The sequence below is a fragment of the Cervus canadensis genome, chromosome X (genome assembly GCF_019320065.1).
Source record: "Cervus canadensis isolate Bull #8, Minnesota chromosome X, ASM1932006v1, whole genome shotgun sequence".
Classification (NCBI taxonomy): Eukaryota; Metazoa; Chordata; class Mammalia; order Artiodactyla; family Cervidae; genus Cervus; species Cervus canadensis.
This window is the reverse complement of record NC_057419.1, coordinates 118,969,265-118,989,457: the sequence shown is the minus strand read 5'-3', so window position 1 is coordinate 118,989,457 and position 20,193 is coordinate 118,969,265. Positions and strand designations below refer to the sequence as shown.

The 20,193-nt window shown below is 49.6% G+C and overlaps 1 protein-coding gene and 1 non-coding gene across 2 annotated transcripts in view; one reads left to right on the top strand and one right to left on the bottom strand.

Moving 5' to 3' along the window:
* Positions 1-11,155: 11,155 nt before the first annotated feature.
* The window catches only part of AIFM1 (apoptosis inducing factor mitochondria associated 1), a 28,540-nt gene continuing 19,502 nt past the window's right edge, over positions 11,156-20,193 (bottom strand). The window contains exons 9-16 of the mRNA XM_043460143.1: positions 19,207-19,315; positions 18,334-18,441; positions 17,913-18,001; positions 17,313-17,453; positions 15,566-15,708; positions 13,982-14,106; positions 11,772-11,968; positions 11,156-11,429 (exon numbers count right to left, since the gene is read on the bottom strand). Of these exons, the coding sequence (XP_043316078.1) occupies positions 11,358-11,429; positions 11,772-11,968; positions 13,982-14,106; positions 15,566-15,708; positions 17,313-17,453; positions 17,913-18,001; positions 18,334-18,441; positions 19,207-19,315 (984 nt within the window). The 3' untranslated portion in view covers positions 11,156-11,357. The remainder of the gene's footprint in view (positions 11,430-11,771; positions 11,969-13,981; positions 14,107-15,565; positions 15,709-17,312; positions 17,454-17,912; positions 18,002-18,333; positions 18,442-19,206; positions 19,316-20,193) is intronic.
* Positions 12,450-12,521, top strand: TRNAE-CUC. Its single transcript has one exon. It is a non-coding gene; the product is annotated as a tRNA-Glu (tRNA).

Sequence of the window (20,193 nt, the reverse complement as noted above, 5' to 3'; positions counted from 1 at the left end):
GTGTATGCCCAGGCTGTGCCATCCAGCGTGCCCTCTCAGCTTCCCTCCTTCCAGCCCTGTTTCCCCCCACTCTCCAGCCCCAGTCTGATCCTTTCGGGCCTCGGCACCGGGGTCCCCTGGGGAGAGGTGGGACCCCCTGGCTGTCCAGAGCCTGTGTAGGGCCACCTCCCCGCTTCTGCGCTCCACTTGCCTTTCCGCCTTGGCCACTTTCTCAGCCCCTCTATGTCGCCTCTTTTAAGCAGCGCGTGATGGCCTATGTTCTCCTGCAAATCACCCCAGGTGCTCTGGGGACAAGGTGGCCGGCTAGTTCCCCCCCCCTCCACCCCCACACCCCGCTTCCCTCAATCCCTTAGCCTCAATAACTTCTATTCAAACCTGTGGCCAGAACGAAATACCACAGTGCGCAGCCTCCGTGGCCATGGCCCTTACTTTCCATCACAGACACATGCTAGGAAGGTCGCCTGTCCATCAGACTTTCAGAATGTGAACCATATTCAAAAGGCAGGAGAGAAGTTATGGTTTATTTATTTATTTATTTTTAGAAGTTATGGTTTAAGAGGAGTCCTCTCCCCTGTAAAGCGGAGATGTCCCCTCTAATCCTTTCTCTACAGCCAGCAGTCTTTCCTCTGTTCAGTAACTTCAGATTCACCTCTATTGGATTGACCTGATGAGGCCTTAGATAGATTTAAATGACGGACAGATTGTGGTTGGGCCTCATAAGGAGTTTTTGTTCTCAAAAGATTGTTGAGTAGCTGCAAAAGAGAAGAATTCTTTGGGATAGGTTATACCAAAGTGCTCCTTGTCTGGCTCATACTGGGGGGAGGGGGCGGGCAACTGGGCTGAGGGGCCTAGGCCAAAGCACAGGCATGCAGGTGGGAGGATATAGTTGGGAGCAACTTCACAGATCATGTTCTGGCCAGCCACCTTCCTTGGCTGGGGCTCTGGGAAAGCCTCTCTCAGTCCTACCCCTCCCCAACCCCTGCTCTCATTAAAATGGAGAACTTTACCTTTCCCCTCCAGACCTTTACTGGGACAGGCCCTGGCATCCTGAGAGCCCCTACAACATTTCAGAGGAGTGCTGGGTTTCACTTCTTAGGCCAGACAGCAGCTCAGGCGCCTGCCTGGAGGAAGATGACAGCCCCATAGAGGAGGTGCCACGGACTCTGACCAAGTGTTCTGTGTGTCCGCTCGGGGCCCAGGGGCAGCTGGGAGGCGCTGTCCCCACTGCTCGCAAAGCAAGGGGAGCCGGCCTAGTATTGGGGAAAACAGATTCTGTGCCTCTGGGTTGGCGGAGATCTGGAGGGTGGGTGGAGGGGGAGGGACCCAATCCTGTTGGTTCATTTGCAAAAAAAACAAGGAAGAACTGGCTTCAGACAGAGTTCAGTAACTGAGGGCAAGGCCTCTGGAGTCTCTAATCCCACTGGTCCCTAGCCCCTATCTTGAGGCCTAGGCTCAGCCTGGAAAAGTCCCTTGGAGAAAAGCCGAGAACAGGCGCCTGCTCTGGGGCACCTATCAGAAGCAGCACAGTATCCAGAATTTTTTGGCAATCGTCCAGTGGAACCAGAGTTAACCCCTCAACCCCCGACATCTGCTGCCCCAGCACCCATCTTGTGTGGCGGGCCACCTTGCTGTGCCCACGGCCCTGAGGGGATTCCAAGTTACACTCTGAAGGTGCCACCCCTCCATGCTGCAGGAAACACCAGTGGGCCTAGGGAGGCCTGGGATCAAAGCTGCTGTTAGGGACCAGGGAGTGAGACAGAGAGGCAGATGGACGCCAGCCTGTGGAGGCCTTGCTGGAGAGAGCACCAAGTGACTTCTGTGGCCCTTGAGTGTGTGGGGTGTTGGGGGAAGAGAGGGTCACAAGCAGCCACAGAGCTGGGCATTCCCTCCTCAGATGGAGAGGAGGCTCAGGAGAGAGGAGGGAGCCCCAGTCACATTACATGGGGTGCTGGTATTACATACGGCAAATGGCGCCCCCTGGAGTTGTGCAGGGAGAAGGCAGTAATGACCGACACAGGAGAGCACAGGGCAGGGGTGCTTGAATGCAGGGGAGAGAAAAGGAAAGCCTTTTTCTGGAGCACCAAGTGGGGACACTGGGGCTGACTCCAGGTCCTCGGAACTGGGCAGGCAGGGGAGTGATGGGGAGAGGCTATGAGGGGGGTTTAGCTCCCAATGTCACCCACTGCACATCCTGCCAAGGGGCGGTCCTGGGCTGAGGCTTGTAACAGGATGTAGAGGATTCTGCCCTTTCAAGGTCGCCCCATCCCATATGGAGGCGAGGACAAGCCTGAGCCACACGCTGGACGCTAGACGGAGGCCCGTGAGGCCTGCAGGCACTCTTCAGTTCACCCCCCTGCCCCCAGGACAGGGGGCGAGGGTACTTGTTGTTGTTGTTGTTGTTGAATTCAGAAAAATACAACATTTAATGTCTATAAAGGTGCAGTATGAGTCATTTCACGGAATGTCTAGGCCCCTTCGCTGGCAGCAAACAAACTTTCCAGCCCTCTTTTGAGGAAGCCATCCAACTGGGCTGCTGCTGCTGGTTTCTGTGTGAGAGTGTGTGAGTGTGCGTGTGGGTCTGTATGTGGGATGGGTCTCTGGAGGGCCTTGCCTGCCTATGTGTGAGTCCATGTGTCCCTCAGAGTGTGGGTGTAACTGGGGCTGGTGTGCGGGTGTGCACACGCACACATGTACATACACACGCGCTTGACTCTTGGGTGTGTCAAGTCCCCTCGCGAACGCGTGTGTGTTTGTGGAGGGAGTATGCATGTGTGTGTCTGCAAGGCAGTGTGGTGTGTGAGCCTGTGCATCTGAGGGTGTCCACGTGTACATTTTTTCCTCATCGCTGCCAAATTATCTTCCCATCTCTCCCCTCACGAAGCGAAGGGCTGGCTGAGGGAAGCTAGCAGTCGAAGGGAAGGGGGGGGGGAGGCGCGGAGGGGAGAGGGGTTGGAGGGAAACCAAAGCAATTCCTCTCGTCGGAGGAAAGTGTCAGCCAAGGATGAAACTGAAACCGAGGCGGCAGCTCGAAGCGGCAGCACCCTGGGATGGTCCCGGGTCCCACGCTTCCCCTTCTCCAGCCAGCCGTGGAGATTAGTCAGCCTGGAATCCCTATTCCTGCAGCCCCGGCTTGGGCTTGAGGCCGTGGTTAGCACGTGACCCCATTAGTACCCATTATCATATTAACACAAATTAGTATATCAGATCCTCTCCCAGTCACCTGGTGGGGCCCACGGGCCAGGCTGGAGGGAGAGGCCCCACTAGCTCGGGGAGAAGAAGCAAGCGTGCGGGCATCAAGGGAGGGGGCAGGCTGAGGACTGCGGCAGGTCAGACAGAGGGACAGGGGACATCAAGCTTGGACAATACGATCATTTTCCTAGGTCGTGCTCTGGGAGGAGACACCTTGGGGAGGGGGTTGGTAGAAAGGAGGGGGTTTCCAGGAATAGCTGGGCACCGCCCTGTAGGAAGGAGGCCCGGGCTCTGAGGTCTGGGCGGGAGACAGACGGTATTTCTCCTGGCACACAGTGAAACCTGGGAACGTTTCGGATCCTTTGGGGTTTTTTCTTTTTTTTCTCCCTTTCCTTTTCTTTATGGAAAATCCTTAGATAACTTTCTCAGATGGTTTTGGACATCCTGAAAGCAGGGGAGCTGTACTGATAGAGGACAAGACACACCCAGAACCCTAGTGCAGGGCACAGTGTGTACATCTTTGTACCTATAAGGGAGACATACTCTAAGCACGCATTTATATGTAAAGTTGTATCATGGGAAAAGTCAGCCACTGGAGCGTCTGGAAAGGGTGAGGCCTGCGCCCCCAACAGCTTTTTTTTTTTTTCAGCTTAAAGGTGTCTGGCCACAGGTTATTTTTGTGCCCTGATACTCTCAATATGCTAACTAACCAGCTACCACATAACCATGAACCAACAGGGGAAGGTCAGCGGCATCATAACTTCTAGAGCTCAGGGCCTGCACAGAAGTAGGGCACGAAGCTCTATCAACCGAGGCCTAGGCTGCACGTCTGAGCCCCAGATGGGCCTCTTGGCCTTTTTTCTTACATAGCTGCTGAATTCCGGATTGACAAGCACGGAATCCCTAACCGTCGCCCTCCATCCAGCCCAAGGCCGAGGCCGCGTCCCTCCTCCAGCACGGGCCCTGGTCTCAGACTGCTCCCCAACCCCGGCCACAGCTTGTCCTTCTGCAGAAGACGCATCCTTGGTCTCATGGGAGCCAGGCTGGAGAATGGCTGTTCAGGGAAACCCACTCCTAACGCCCGAGACGCGACTCAAAGTTTCCATTCTACTGCCCGCGGGTCAAGAGCGCCGTCCCTGGAGAGCAAACGCTGCCCCTAAACCGCGGTCTCTTGGCTGGAGGCGAGTCTCCCCAAGCTCTGCAGGGCCCAGGAGGTGGCCCGAGGGACCCTGAAGCGCGCACCAGGCAGCCCCACGCCTGGACGCTAGCGCTGCTGGTCGGCTTTCCGGACTCTGCCGCCGCTCGGGTGGGAGCGCCGGGCCCGAGGGACAGTGGGGTCGTGGCAGCCCCTGCAGCCTTCCTCTCGCCCCGCACCCCTGGGCTCCCCGCGGGGGCCCGAGCTCTCCACCCCGACCCCAGCAGTGCGCCTCTGCAGCGCCACCTGCAGGCGGAACGCGCGCCACGTCTCGGGCCGAGGCGGGAACAGGAGGCCGAACGGGCGGAGGAGGAGGAGAGGGGAGAGGTCGGCTCCGCGGCCCCGAGCGCTCCCCACTCGCCCGCTGCCTCCTGGCGCCGCCCGGCCTCGAACGGCCTGGCCAGCGCCTAGCCCCGTCCCGCGCCCCGCCCGGCGCTCGGACCTTCCACTCCTGCGGCCTTCTGCCCCAGGCGCCTCTTCTCGCGAAGCAGTGAAGTCACGCCGAGCGCGATCCGCTGACTCATGAGAATCCTCCCCCGTCCCCGGCACACCCCTTGAAACTTCCCCGCCATCCCTTCTTTCCCGCACCTCCCTCCCTTCCTTGCGCCCCGTCGGGCGAGCAGGGGCGGCTCCGGACTCCCAGGGAAGGGCCTGTTGGGGTAGCTGGGAGAGGAAGGGCGGGCGGGAGTCCGCGTTAAGGTCTCTGCGCTCTGCCCCTGCCGACCCCGCTCTTCTGGGGCGCACGGGGGCTGCCCCGGAGGGAAGTGCGCTTTTGCAACTGTGGGCAAAACTCCCATCCGGGTATCCTTTTGCAATTATCCACCTCACCCAGGAGGCCTCGGGGCTTCAGGACTGGCTGGGGAGTTCGCTTGGAAGCTGAAATCTCTGGAACCTCCTGTTCCCGCGAACAGCCAGCACAAGGGCTGGCGCCACCAAGGGGACAAACGCCGAGCGCTCTGAGCCTTGAGCTGCCCTCGACCCGGGCATTAGTGAAGTCGTTCAGTCGTGTCCCACTCTTTATGGCCCCATGGACTGTAGCCTGCCAGTTTCCTTCGTCCATTAAGCTGATCAAATGCCTGCGAGGTCGCTGTGGCCTTCCTCCTATGACTTGGTACTGGCGCAGGCCAGGCTGAGTTAGGGGTGACTTTGAGGCCAAGGATTCTCTGTTTTCACCACCAGTCTTTGCCCCTGCACTGTGCCACTAGTTTGAGGACTCCCACTGGAGTGGGAGACCAGAAATTAGTTTCAACAAAGGTGGCAGAGGACCTCAGGCCTGGGCCAGAGAAGGCTTCAAGTTGGCAGGGCTCTGCAGCCTGCTCTGAAACACCTAAAGCTCCCCTTTCCCTCTGGAGGGACAGAGATCCTTAAGCATTATTTGCATGTGTATGTAGGTACTTGCTACCTCAGTTGCACCGGACTCTTTGCGACCCTAGGAGACTATAGGCCCCCAGGCTCCTCTATCCATGGGATTCTCAAGGCAAGAATACCAGAGTGGCTTGCCGTGCCCTCCTCCAGGGGATCTTCCCAACCCAGGAATTGAACCTGCATCTATTAAGTCTATAGCATTGGCAGGCGGGTTCTTTACTACTAGCACCAACTGGGAAGCCCTAAGCATCCTTTCCCACCCAGCAAATCACAGTGCTGATTTTCTTTCTTACCCTGTATGCAGTTCCTTTTGTCTCTACAGTAAGGTTTGGGTGGTGAAGATTGCAAGCTTCCTGGCCCACTTGTCACTGCATTTTGGGGCAGGGCTCTGCCAAGGCCATGGCTGATGTGGAAATGGCAATGTACTAAGGAGCAAAGGGGGCCTGCAAACTAGTCTGGAGACTTGAGGTTTATGTGGTATGAAGGGGGTTTTCTGCATTCATTATCTCAGCCTCAAGTTGAAAGCTGCTTGATTAAGGTGGCTCTTCACCAGCCAGCTCTGCAGGGTGTGTTTGTTGGGGATTGGGAGCCACTGAATGGTTGGGTAGGAACATAGTGCTAGGATCATGGCTGAGAACAGTCTCACCATAAAGCCTTCCTGGGGCAATTTTGGGCTTGAAGCCAGCCTTTTTTAGGGGCTAAAGGATGCCACCTTTCATGAAGCAGTTTTAAGGCTGTCAAACTCTCCATGGAGAGCAAATCTGGCAAGGAGCAATTTCTAGGGGCCTAGGTCTAGGTGTAACTTGCTATGTCAATTACATGTAACTTGCTAAGTCATAAGCCTTAAACTAAAACAACCACAAAAACAATCTGTTGAGTCAAAGGGATAGCAGAAGCAATGTGGGGAAACATTTGCCAAGGGTTTGGGGTCCCATTAGCATCTGCTGTAGACCCTAGGGATGAAAGGCAAGTGAGTCTGTGGAGAACTGAAGGAAGTCCTGGGTGAGCATCTGAGAGACTTTTCCATACACAGGAGGTTAGAGCTGAGGGTGGAGGGATGATCTGTTTCCCTTCATTTTATAGATGAGGCTGCTGAGAGTTTAAGTAAACAGACTCATGTCCTATTCCTAGAGATGAGAGAAGGTACGAGAATGGAGGAAGAACCATGATTCGGTCAGTGGAGGAAAAGCTTGGACTAGATGGAAGCAGAACAGTAATCCGAGGAGTGATGAAGATCTGATGTGAACTCACACATCATACTCCCAGCACCTCTCTTGCACTGATGGTTCCCGATGACCTGTCTGTCTGCCATTAGGTTATAAAGCCACTGAGGGCAGGGACTGTGTATTACTCATCGTCTTATCTCTGGGGCTTGTTGTCCCACAGCATGCAGTAAGTTATGCCGTATGTTTGCTAGCTGACCAATAAATCCATTTACAAATGTATGTATGTATTCATAAATTCAACACCCACATTGGGTGCTCCTTCAGAAGCATTTCTGTGTTGCCCTGCAAATGCCACGAGAGCACAGGCGGGAAACTGCCTGGGAGCCAGGCACCTCTGTCCACACACCAGATGTGACTCCTGGGCTTCTCCAACTGACACAGACCTTGGACACTCCACCAGGACCAGGAAAGATCTTCAGGAAAGTATGAGACTAGGCAAAACTCACAGTGGGCCTCCTGAAGGTATTTTGGCTACCACCAAATTGTCAACACCTACCAGCCAAAGGCTGCAGTGAGAGAGGATGTGCGCCCTGGGGAACCATGGGGTGTCTCAGGAAGAGGGTGCTGGGAAGGACTTGTAGAATTCAGGCCAGGCTGGGTGATTTGGGGGAGGGGTTAAGGAAGCCAGGCTTTACTCTGAATTGGATGCTGTCAGGAAGTGTCTTACTGAAAAAATCATATCCAATAGGAGGGCAGACCGGAGTGCGGCTTAATCTGTAATTGGTAAGGAAGCAGTAGTCACTTAGATTAGCCAGGATGGAGGGTGGTGTTTGCTCATTTCTGTGGTTTGGGCAGTGTTTGGCTTTTTTTTTTCTTTTTTGCCCCTGTTCACACATGATTCTGGAGTAGTCTTGTTTTTGGCTTCATCCACCATGGTCAGGGTGGCCTCGTATGCTGCTAATGTCCCATGAACCTGTTTACATTCAACAGCACACCCAGGCCCAGTGGGGAGTTTTTAGTGACACCAAGGCCTTGCTGACAGTCCCAGGCCAGCTTCCAGGTGTCAGGGGGCTGCGTTTCTCTTTCTCAAAATGTTCATTTTGAGATGATCCCTGTTTTCCAACCAGGAATTGGCTGTCCAGTATTTAAATATTCAGACTCTCCCTGTACTCTGACCCAGTCACACCCATCTGTAGAACCAGCCAGGCAGGGGAACGTCATCACTGGCCTGGGCTGTGTGTCTCTGTGTGTGGTTTTGTTTACATGTGTCCGTGCCCGCCAGAAATTCCCTGATAAGATGGGAAAGAGGCCAGAGGCAGTCTTACTTCACCTCTGGGGCCGGCAGGACTTTCCCTCTGCCCAGAGCACAGGGCACTGGAATGGAGCCCCAGCAATCTCTTGGACAGCAAGGGTACCAGGCTTCAGGTGGAGTCAGGGAAGGACAGAGGGGATATTGTGGCAGCCAAACTTGCAAGGAGTGAGGAGCGGGAACGGGAAGGGGCAGTGGTGGAAGGGAGGGGAGAGTTCCTTTGTCTAAACGGGTCTCTAGAGGAGCTGCTGGTTTTCCTTCAAGGAAGCAGCCTGCTAGATCACTGTGGGTTCCCCACCCCCATCCCTTTCTGCCCTAAGCCTCTTGTCTCCAAAACAGGCCCTGTTGATTAGAACAACAAGAAGAAAGTCCCACATGTTGACCTCATCCTCCACTACGAGGCTTACTATGACCCCTTTCCAATCAAACACACTCCCTCCCCTCAGGTCCAACTTTCCAGCTCAAGTACGAGGCCATCTCTCACCATGTATGTCCTACAGGTGGCCGGGCACCACCCTGAAGTGGGGCCGAGGTACACCAGGTATCATTTGTAAAATGGCAAAGAGAAGTGAGGCTGAGGTCAAGTGGGTGAGCCCCAAAAGCTTGATATTTTGGCAGAGCCCCAACTTCACAGGGTGTGACCAGCCCTGTACTGCGCTGTGTTGTGGCCCAGCTAATCACAGGCCAGCTATCGAGGGCCAAACCTCGTCTGTAGTCAGAAATTGGTCCTTGGATTTGTTCCTTTTGATCCTTGGGGACCCAGACAGATGACACACATCCTGGACTAAGTGGCGGCGGGTGAAGTAACGGTCTGATAACCTGGATTACAGAGATCTGAGGCCCCAAGGAAGAGGCTCATTTTTACAATAAGCCCCGTTATCTAGCATCATCCAGCAACCAAGGACTTGGTCAGCACTTTGCCAGGGTTTTGGGGGGGGATAGGGAACGTTGTCCCCATCCTGAGGAGAAAGTCTCTGCTCTGGGAGAGCTTACAGCCAATTTAGGGAATGAACACCAATAATGAGACTACTTAAAGCACAATCAAGTTCAAAGGCAGTGAGTGCAACTGAAGTTCAGAGATGAAATCACATGTGGGCACTAGTCCAGCTGGGACGTCACCACGGTGGGATTTCATCCGGGCCTTGAAAGATAAGCAGGATTTAGATACGTAGAAGGGAACCGGGGCGGTGTTTCAAATGTGAAGAGCACAAACAAAAGTTTAAAAGTGGAGATAAACCAGATGTTTATGTGTGTGTGCGCATGCATGTGCAAAGATGGTCCCCAGGGCAGAGGGGGCCGAGGTCAGGACTTGATGTGACTAATGACAGGGTGTCAGTGTATGTTGACCCACAGGCTGTAGGGTGGGGGGATGTGGACCAAGTGATGCGTTAGGAAGTGATTCAGCAGCAGCGATTGACAAAGGATGGGTGCTCTGGCTGATCTCCCTTCTTGGCATGTCTACAGGGCTTTTTGTATCTTCCTGTGGACACAACTGACTATGTTATGCTTCTGGGTTCATGTGTCTGCTTTCCTCACTGCCACCAGCAGCTCCTTAAGAGAAGTAGCCATGTTTTCTCCATCTTCCTATTCTGCCATCTACAGGGCTCCTAGTAGGTACTCAATGAACACTGAATAGAAGAACAGATCCTTTCATTTTAGTTAACTGAATTATTATGACATTCCATGCAAGGATGACAACTGTCAAAGAATTAGACTAAACTGCACCTAACAGTGAAACAAGGCAAATCACAATTTGATCTTTTTAAAAAGTGATTTGTGAAATGCTTCAGGATCTTACAGTGTCTTGGTACCATCTCTGTAAGCAGCAATTACTATATAATAAGTCCCGTTTCACAGAATACTAGATGAGTTTTCTACCTATGGATGTAGATATGTCATGCCTCAGATCATATTTCACTAAACGTGTATATATATGGTAAGAAGCTGTTCTAGTGCAGCTAATTCTTAAAGTGGACATGTGTCCCGTTCTAGTGTCTAGAAGGGATTTCATTGTAGCTGCTACTCCCTTTAAACAAACCCAATATTGATAACAAAATCCAGCCTGATAATTATTCTCTCTTTAGAAAAAGATTCCCAATAGGACTCTTGAAAGTAGTAAAACTTTCCTCTTAATAGAAATTAATATTTGATTTTTAAAAGTTAAGTAATTTGAAATGTAAAAGATGAGTTGATTTATGAAACTTTGACTTCTCTTCCCAGGAAATCATCTATAAGATGAGGCTTGCCTATAAGCCTATTTGAGATAAAAGGGGATAGGGGAGGGCAATTTCCAGTTTGGGGGACAGTGAGTGGAGGAGTTGAAGAGACCAAGATCCCTCCATGAGTCAGACTCCAAGCTTAGCCCTGAAGCACCAGTCTCCAAATCTCTGTTTCCATTTGCAGTAAATGTCTTTTCTGCCCTCCCCTCCCACGACCAATTCAGTTCTGGGCTAGGGGGTACACAGGGGAGGTGTCCCAGGTAAAGCAGAGTGGAGTCCACATGTTTATGTGTGTGCTCATTCAATGTTTCACTAAGCACCTACTATGAGCCAGACCCTGTGCCCAGCTCTGGAGAGAACCGTGAGAAGACAGGAAAGCCAGAGTTCTGGCTTCCAGGAAGCTGCAGAGCAGCAGGGGGACATGTAGGCAAGGAACAGGCTTGGGAGGATCAGGAAAGTCTTCAGAGACGGTGATTTTCCCCAGAGGAGGGGAGAGGGGTCAAGTTCTGCGGGCAGAGGCCACAGCAGGTCTGTACAGAGAGGCGGGAAGGCGAGGGAGAAGTTCAGGAAACTGAAAGAAGCTGAGAGTGTGAAGCAGGGAGTAGGAGGCCGAGGAAGATGGTCTATTTGGGAATGGCTCCAACTGGTCTGCCCTCTCATTCACACAGCTTTCCTCCATTCACCCACTCGCTCCCTTTCAAAGAGAAGAGAATTTAAATTAGAAGAATCAGGTTTTATTTAATGATGTGAACATTAAGAATTTGCCTACATGGTTGAAATATTCACAAAGGACTTGATCATTCATACCCATACATTCAGAGGAAGTCTGCTGAATAAAAAAAAAATGCTCCTTTACTCATCTAAGTTGTTCTCAGGGACAGCCAAGGGCCTGCCTGCTACCCAGGGCGAGGGCTTCAGTCTTCATGAATGTTGAAGAGCTTGGCTACTTCATTGAGATCTTCATGTTGCTCACCGTCCTTAATAATCTGAGGGACAGAGGAACAAGGAGTCTAACTCACTGTGTGTGTGTGTGCGGGCCAGGCCAGCCCCCACTCCACACCAGGAGGGAGTTGTGGGGATGGCTTTCTGCAAAGCCCAAGTGAGCATGTGCCAATGCCCAGGCCACCCAACCGTGTCCCAAGTGAAAAAGAAACATTCCTTTAAAAAAAAAAGAAAGAAAGAAACATTCCTGAGCCAAGGCGACACCTTGTTCTGCTCAGGCCCAGTCTGACCTGGGAGGACAGTACATGGCAGGGCACCTGACGAAGTCACAGGAGCGCCTTCCGCCCACACCCCCATCTTCCTCTCAGAGCTCTGCCAGCACCTACCTTCCGTGCTATTGGCATCCGGTTGAAGATGTTCCACAGTACGATCCCCACCACCACTTTGTCCCTGAGGTAGAAGATGACACCTTTGCCATAGTCCTCCCCTTGGGTGGGGACCTGGGGGACTGCAGGGTTGCTGGGAGGAACAGGGATGTCCGAGGCCTCAGACTCTGTCTCGCTCTCTGATCGGATACCAGTGCCTGTGGCCAACCCCCCGAACAAACAAGCAAAGTCAAAACAAAACAAAGTCACTTATTATGCGCTTGGAAATTCTAGAAGGCAAGTATCTTTCAACACCTGCTTCAGGCTGCTTCTAGATTTGTTTTTCTATGCCGCCTCAGTAAACACTGGTCTTCTCCAGCCCCTCTCTATTGATAGAGCCAACAAAAGCTCTTCCTTGCCAGCTGCTGGGCACTGGGTCAGTCTGACCCCAAACTTCCTATCTCATTTTAAATTGACTCTACAGATACTTCCTGGTATCTTTTTCAAATTACAGAAGACTTGTTATTGTCCTCTGAGAAACATTCTAGAGCTACGGTCAGTACAATAGCCACTAGTCACATATAGTTATCCTAATTATAATTAATTCACAATTGAAGTTTAATTTTCCCTAAAATTGGACAAAAAATGTAAAATCCAGTTCCTCATTTGCCAAACCAGTTCATTTGTGAAACCCAACGCTCCCTGGTGGTCTAGTGGTTAGGATTCAGTGCTCTCACCACTGAGGCTCGGGTTTGATTCCCGGTCAGGGAAGCCTTTCTTCTTGAGCTTCCCAGGTGGCACTAGTGGTAAAGAACCCACCTGCCAGTGCCAGAGACAGACATAAAAGATGTGGGTTTGATCCCTGGGTCGGGAAGATCCCCTGGAGGAGGAAATGGCAATCCATTCCAGTATTCTTGCCTGGGAAATTCCTAGGATATGACTGAAGCGACGTAGCACGTTTGCACTAACCACATTTCAAGTGCTGAAGAGCCATATGTGGTGAGTGGCTAATGTTTCAGACAGAGACAGAACACTGCCACTATGGCAGAAAGTTCTCTTAGCACCACTAGAGACACTCTGGCCAAAGCAGAAGGCACTTCCAAATGGAAAAACCGTAGTGCAAGTGTTTCCTCCTGGGTGGGGTGGTGGCAGCAGCCTGGGGAGAGGGTACTTTGTCTTCTGAGAACCAGGCTTCAGGTAATACTGCCCAGTGGACAGAGCAGTGACCTGGAGTTTATAAGTCCCTGGATCCTCCTCCGAGGATCCACTTCCCAGGAGAGGGCCAAATTAAGGAGTAATAACATAATCCACTTAGATTATACATGAACAAGACCCTCATATCCATATAATGTCTTGCTTTCTCCTTCTTAAAGAGCAATTTGTCCTTAAAATGCCTCTAATAGGAGGACACAAAGGTTAAATAACTTCAGCCAAGGTCACGAAGGGAGAGAGAAGAGGCCTGGGAGTTAATGAAAGAGATGTGTGTGGGAGAGACATTCATTTCAAGAGAGATGTTCTTTGCCTCCTGTCTAAAGAAAACCTGGTGTTCAGATCTGACAACTGGAACTAGAGGCAGTTCAAGAACTACCTGGGCTTCCCAGGTGGCCCTGTAAAGAATCTGTCTGCCCATACAGGAGATACAGGTTCAATCCCTGGGTCAGGAAGATCCCCTGGAGGAGGGCATGGCAACCCACTCCAATATTCTTGCCTGGAAAATCCCAGGAGCCTGGTGGGCTACAGTCCATGGGGTCGTGAAGAATCAGACATGACTGAGCAACTGAGTATGGAAGAAGTACTCAGCCCAGTTCTTCACTGTCCAAGGCACAAGGAAGGGAGCAGGTCCCACACTAAGGTTCTTGGGCCTAGTGCTTGGGATCAGCAGGAAGCAAAAAAAAAAGGGGAGGGGCACTGAAAAAGCACAAGTTTTCTTCATCACACCAGTCTTCCTAGTCCATCCAGAAAAACTAGACTTCCAGAGTAATTGAGTTACCTACCATCCAGAGTCTAGGATAACACCCACTGTATCTATCTATGCTCTGACAAGGATACCTGATTTCACCAGCTCTCAGACCACTAAAGAGTAAGGACTTCGGGTCTGGTGTATTTTAAAGCACACCATGAAGAGCGGCTTTCACACAGTTACCCCTGGCCAATACCGAAAGCCCTTGTTCGGGAGGATTTGGACCACGGCTTCTCAGTACTCTTCATGAGAAGAGGCTGGGCTTCCTTACCTGACTGCTCTGTGGCAGATTTGGGGTTGTCCTGTGCAGTTGCTTTTGCAAAAACACCGACTGTGGGCAAGCTACTGTCCACCAGACCAATCGCTTCATAGCCAACATCGGGGCCCAAATCACTCCTGAGGAAGGAGAGAGAAGGTGTTCTGTCAGAGGACTGTCAAGAATTATGTGGCAGAATGTTTTCTCTAAGACAACAACCGTGCTTTCGTGCCAACCAAAGAACCTGGTAGCAAGAGAAATCCCAAAGTGATCTCTCGCCTGCTAGGGCATCTGGGGACAACTGTGAGAAAGCACGATTAGCCCAAACAGTTTTAATTTTTCCTTAACAAGCCACTATGCATATCGTAGATCCATACTGCAATCTATATGTTTTAAAATTTTATCATGTATCATTTTATATATACCATACACCACATCTGGGGTGGGACGGCATCCCCACATTTACTATTCACTACTTCCCTTTACCTCTTTTCAAAGCTGCCTTTTTGAAACTTCAAAGAGTGCTCCATATTTATGGAACTCAGAATGTGAAATATTTTGTGGTTTTATTAACTGATAAACTTCCTTACCTTACTTTGTATTGTATTATTTCCTCTTAGCTTTCATTTTCTCAAAGCTGAAATGCTTTCTATACAGAGGCACCTTGGCTCACTTGGTCATTTTATTTTCTTTGTTCTTCTTGGAAGCTTTTCCTATCATCATCATGCTAGGAAGTTCACAGAATATTGGTGGCAGAGGCATGCCATGGTTTTGTAATCATCTCAGCGACTTGAGCTGTTTTGTTTCTGGGGCCCTATATTTTGTTATCTTCTTGGCCACAGAAACTCATTGGACTGGTGTCTTCAGGGAACAGTCTACAGTGACTTCTTGGATTCTGTTCCTGGAAACTGATAATTGTAGAGCTATTCTTTTCCTAAGTGTATTATCTTACACATGTTGACCCCGAGATCCATCTATTATTTGTTTTGCTGCCCACTCATGAAACTGTGTGTGATAATCCTGAAATGTACTCCCATCAGCTGAGAATTTTCTCAACAGGAACGGCTTAGAGGTTTCTGAAACCTTGAGTTTTTTTTTATGTATCCCATCTTTCAAATTAAGATGAGAGTGGGCCAAACAGGGCCAGCTCCAGTACTCAGGAATATCCATTGCTAACTTTTCACTATCCAGAAAGTTGCCTATATTTGTCTGACTCTTAATTGCTTATTTCAAGGGTTATATGAGTGGGCTGTCTTTGTCAGTAGGTTGGGCTCCTGAGAGTCAGCAGCAAAGAACAAAGAAAATATACTTCTGTCTGTATCTAAGAGCACACTTCTGTCCTACCTACTGTAGCTCCAACCCTGAGCTATTTTAGCAGAAGTTCTAGTGCTATCTCCATTCATTCACCTGTTCAAACTTAGGTCGAATGGAACCCTTTTACCAGAAGATGGCTCAGGGGTAGAATGCACAGACATGAGATGCAATTTTTTTACCCTCTGTATGAAGCTAACTGGCCAACCAGGAAACCAAACCATATGACTCTGGCTCCATTAATTCTGTGTTCTAACCGATTGAGTCCTCAAGGCACAAAACTATTACCAGAACATTGACTGATGCCAGTACGGTTTAGCAGCTCCAGTCATATTCTCTCCAGCCAATCTTCCGCTCACAACAGCATGATCATGGTGCTCTACCCGCCTCCTACCCAACTTTATATCGTAGAAACATGCGGCATCTCCTGCCTTTGGAGACAAATATGTTACATGAGCACATGATTTAAAAAAAAGCAAGTTAAGGACAGAAAATAAACTTTGGGGGTTCAAAAAAATGCTTGTGACGTTAACTAACATTTTCCATCCACAGGTCGGAATCATACCTACAATATCAAAAACAGGTACACTTCCATTTTTAAAAATACATCAGATGCTTCTCCAAAGCTAACCTCAGTCCTGCATGCTCCAGCTTGCACTTATTTCTTCTTGTTCTGCCCTTTAGCAGAAACAGGGTATTTAATAACCAGGATTTGCAGAATATTTTTTCTTGTGTGGAAACCAGTTTTTAGATGTGACTGCCTCTTACCTAGAAATCTTTTCCAAGGTGAGATTTCTTTTTTGGTCATTCAATATTCATTCATTCATTCAGCAAGTATTTCCAGAGTATTTACTCTGTACAGAGCACCATACTGTCTGAGCTGAAGAGACATGCCTGACACAGACCCTGCCCACGAGGAGTGCACAAGCGCTGAGGAAGGTATGGCACTGTTGCACACGATGGTGTGCCACACAAGAGGAATGCAGTGAGAGGACCCCCCCCCGCCCCGCCCCCGGCTGGAGGTGAACAAGGCCAGCTTCACGGAGGATGTGGTGGCATGTTAGCTCTCACTCTTTGTTCATCTTTGTGGCTATTCAGACACCCCCAAAGCAACCTAAAAACCCAACACATGAGCAGTGGCGAGATAAACTCTGAGATCCACCAAATGGAGTATTATACAGTCATTACACTGTTCTCAGAATTGGAAGTAATGTGGAAAAAACTTACATTTGAACGTTAAGTGAAAGAGAAAAGAATGCAAAGGTTTATACATAGTACACTTGCCATGACTGTCTACAACAAAGAAAAACACCTATGTGCTAGGAAATGAAGGGAAGGAAATACACCCAAATATCCGTGGTTGCTGCAGAGGACTCCCTTTCTCCTTTTGGGCTGCGTTTTCCACACAGAGCATGTATTGCTTTTATAACAATTGTGAAAAATCCAGTACATTGTATCTTTAAAAAAAAAAGCTTTAAGGGAAAAACACCCTTCAAAGTTCCTACGTCCTTGGTTGCAGAGTCCATAATCAAACACAATACACTTGTTATGATCTAACAATAGGGAAATTACCTCATGTTCCTACATACTATAGTCCTGTTTGTGTTGTAACAGATTTTTAAAAACACCTAAAAATAGTACTCAAGGAAAATGAAAATGGAGTAATTTTCCTTTCCAGAGAATGTTACAAAACTGGACTCGTGTTCAGGCAAAAGGAACAGCAGATCAGTCTGAAAGCTGCACACACGCCCGTCAAGGGGATGCTGATGGCCGCTGCCAACAGCGGAACCGGGAGAGGCCTACTTCTGTGGCCATGTGCGCCATTCGCTTCCTTTTCCAGAAGCTTGTGGCGTGAGGCCAGACCTGATCCTGTAAACCGAACAGTTCACAAGCTTCTGCTGTCTATCCTCCGCTTCCAAACATGGAGACCCTATTTTAGAAAGCTGCTGCTGAATCTCTGAGCAACACCGGGCAGACCTGCGCCCAGGCCCGAGCCAACGCACTGCGTCTGGTCCAGCCATCACCACACACTTACCACCCAGATGTTAGAGCGGGCCTGGAGCTCTGCGTTTACCCTGAAGCCGCCAAAATCAGAGTCTATCTCTAATCCACCAGTCTTGGCCAACTCAACATTGGGCTCCAGGCCCACGGCTGCCACTATGTGGTCAGTTTCTACCTGAGGACAGAAAGAATTCAGTCAATGATCACAGTTTCCTCGTATACCTACGGTTGGAGCAACTGTACATCACATCATTAAAAGTTGGGGCTTTACCAAAAAATCACTGATTTTAACTCTGATAAAAAGGTTCTAAGTTCCATTTCATAACGTGTCACCCCTGCACACATACATACCCCCTTCCATCCGAACAGAAATCTGCCACCCTAGAAGGTCTCAAAAATGTGTGACACACACAGGAAGGGGCTATGGGAAATGGTTCCCAGGTGTCTACGCCGGGTCCCATCATTCTTATTTTAGTAGAGGACAGTTCATTCAGAAAATTATGACAAGTTAATGGCGACTGCCAAGACAACTAATCTATGGGTATCAAATGAAGGAATAAGAATGAGGAAACAGGGCAGGGCAGGGCAGGGCAGGGTTGGAAGGTCTTCTGGCCGCCTGTCTTCCCCTTCTTACCTTCCGGCCATCTTTCAGCTTGATGAGTAACCTGCCACCGCTGACTCCAACTGATTGCACAATAGCACTGGGCAGCACCTTAACCCCCTCTGTGAAGGCAAATGAGACCTGAGGCTGAGCCTGTGTGCCCACCACCTTCACAAAAGACGAGAGGCACCCCCACAAAACCAGGACTCGTCAGCACACAGGCGGCCTTAAAGAGCCACCGGCACCCACACCCACAGTTCATTTCCGGCTCTTCCAGGAATCTGCTGCATCAGATTCATAACACCTACATGAAGCCAGCTGACAGGAGAATGGTGGAAACTTCTCACCTGGCAGCTGGTAAGGCTTATGTACAGGGGGTTCCCAAAGAAGCAAACTCTGCCAGTTCTAACTAACTCTAGGCAAGAGTGGGAGCATATGGAAAGAGTGTCTCTACCTCGTTGGACTTTTTCCATGGTCCAGTTGCTGAGGTATTCGGGGAGGACTTTCCCCATATTTCCTTTCTCAGGGAAAAGCTGAATCACTTCTGTGCCTGAGGCTCGAGCTGGGAAGAAAAAACAGAGTAGGTAAAGCAGGAGGCAAAGGCCAATCCCAGGAAGAGAAGTAAAGGGGCCAGCGGGAGCCATCTACTGCACACAGGGCAAGGCCGTGACCTGGGCCGGAGCACACATTTCTGGGCCACTAGGGCACAAGGCCACTCACATGGCAAACACAACAGGTGCCAGAACTTGTCCCTGAATTCAGGGACATACAGTGAACTCAGTGCACTTACACCTAGGCTTACACAGTGCCTTCCAAGCTCTGAATAGTATGCACCCTCCTGAGAAGATGCTATGATTTCACACAGCTGAAAAATCATGCTAAGAAAAAAAATGATTGCCGTGAAACATTTGAACTGGAACTCACAGATCAGTCAAGCTGTGAACCATCATGTGTCGGAAAGAAGTCTTTGACTTTTACGGGGAGCAGCAGTTCAAAGATACATGCAGTTCTTTAGTCTACATTGCCCCTACCATCTTAAAAACTCACTTTCCTTAATATTTTATTTCTAAGGAGTTCTGGCCTAGAGGTGAGAGGAAAGGAAAGAAAGCGGCACTGCTCAGCTGCTTGGATGACAGCCTTTCAATCACTAAGGTGACCCACATCAGACCTAAGCTCCGTGATTAGTTTTTCATCACGTAAACCTTAATTGACCCCTTTCTACTGATGCTAGCAAATGCATCTATGCAAAGCATGTGCTATAAAACCAGAGAAAGTAAAAGAAAAAAAAGACAGAGAAAGAAAATGGAGGTCACTCCCCAATACTCACCCTTTCTGCCAAGAGCACAGGCCAGTTCGCTACCAAGAAAGCCCCCACCAATAATCGTAATCGACTTGACTTCCCGGGAAATCTTCTCTAAGGTTCTAAAGTCTTCGATCTGTAGAATCACACCAGTTTAATCCATTGATTTCTCAAAGGGGTATACAATGATAATACTAGGAAATATTTTCTGATAAATCTTTGACAACAGTAATTTGCACATAAAATCTTCTCCTTGTATGAAGTGGCTCAATTACAGCTTCTATTTTATTGATGCAAATTTCTTTCTCCAATGTAACACTCTATTAGTAGCTCTCAACTAGAGACAGGCATGCCCCCTCTCCCCCAGGGAACATCTGACATTGTCTGTGACATTTTTGGCTGTCACAGTTAGGGTGGGGAGGTACTACTTGAAGCTAGTGGGTGGAGTCCACAGACACTGCTAAACACCCTACAATGCACAAGACAGCCCCTCACCACAAACAGTTATCCAGTCCAAAATGCCAAGAGTGCTAAGGCTGACAAACCTTGTTGTATTAAGAACTTAAAGGATAGTAAAAATCTTTTCAAATACCTATAAAAGTGGCTGAAATTTTTCAGTTTTCATAAGTAGAACATGGTGTTAAGAAGCAACTCTTTCCTCTTTTTCACTTAGGTACTCTTAACTTTTCTCCCCAGTCTCCACAATAGCATTTGCAGTGAAAAATGCCAAGAGGCTCTAAGGAGTTCCAGTGACTCAAATGCATCAGTAAAAAAGAAAAAAAACAACTGTGGAAGGGAAATCGGAAGGAACTATAAAAAGCAATAAAAAACGCTAAATGTATTTTTCACCTAGGAGCTCAAAACTCTTGAGTGAGGTATTTGAGGTGCAGAGAGAGGAAGTGATTTGCTCAAGGCCAGATAATAAGTCTGTAGAAGAGCCACAGATAGAACCCAGATCTCCCAATTCCCAGGTGGGTACTTGGGGCCCCAAGATTATGCTACCTCTTCAAAACT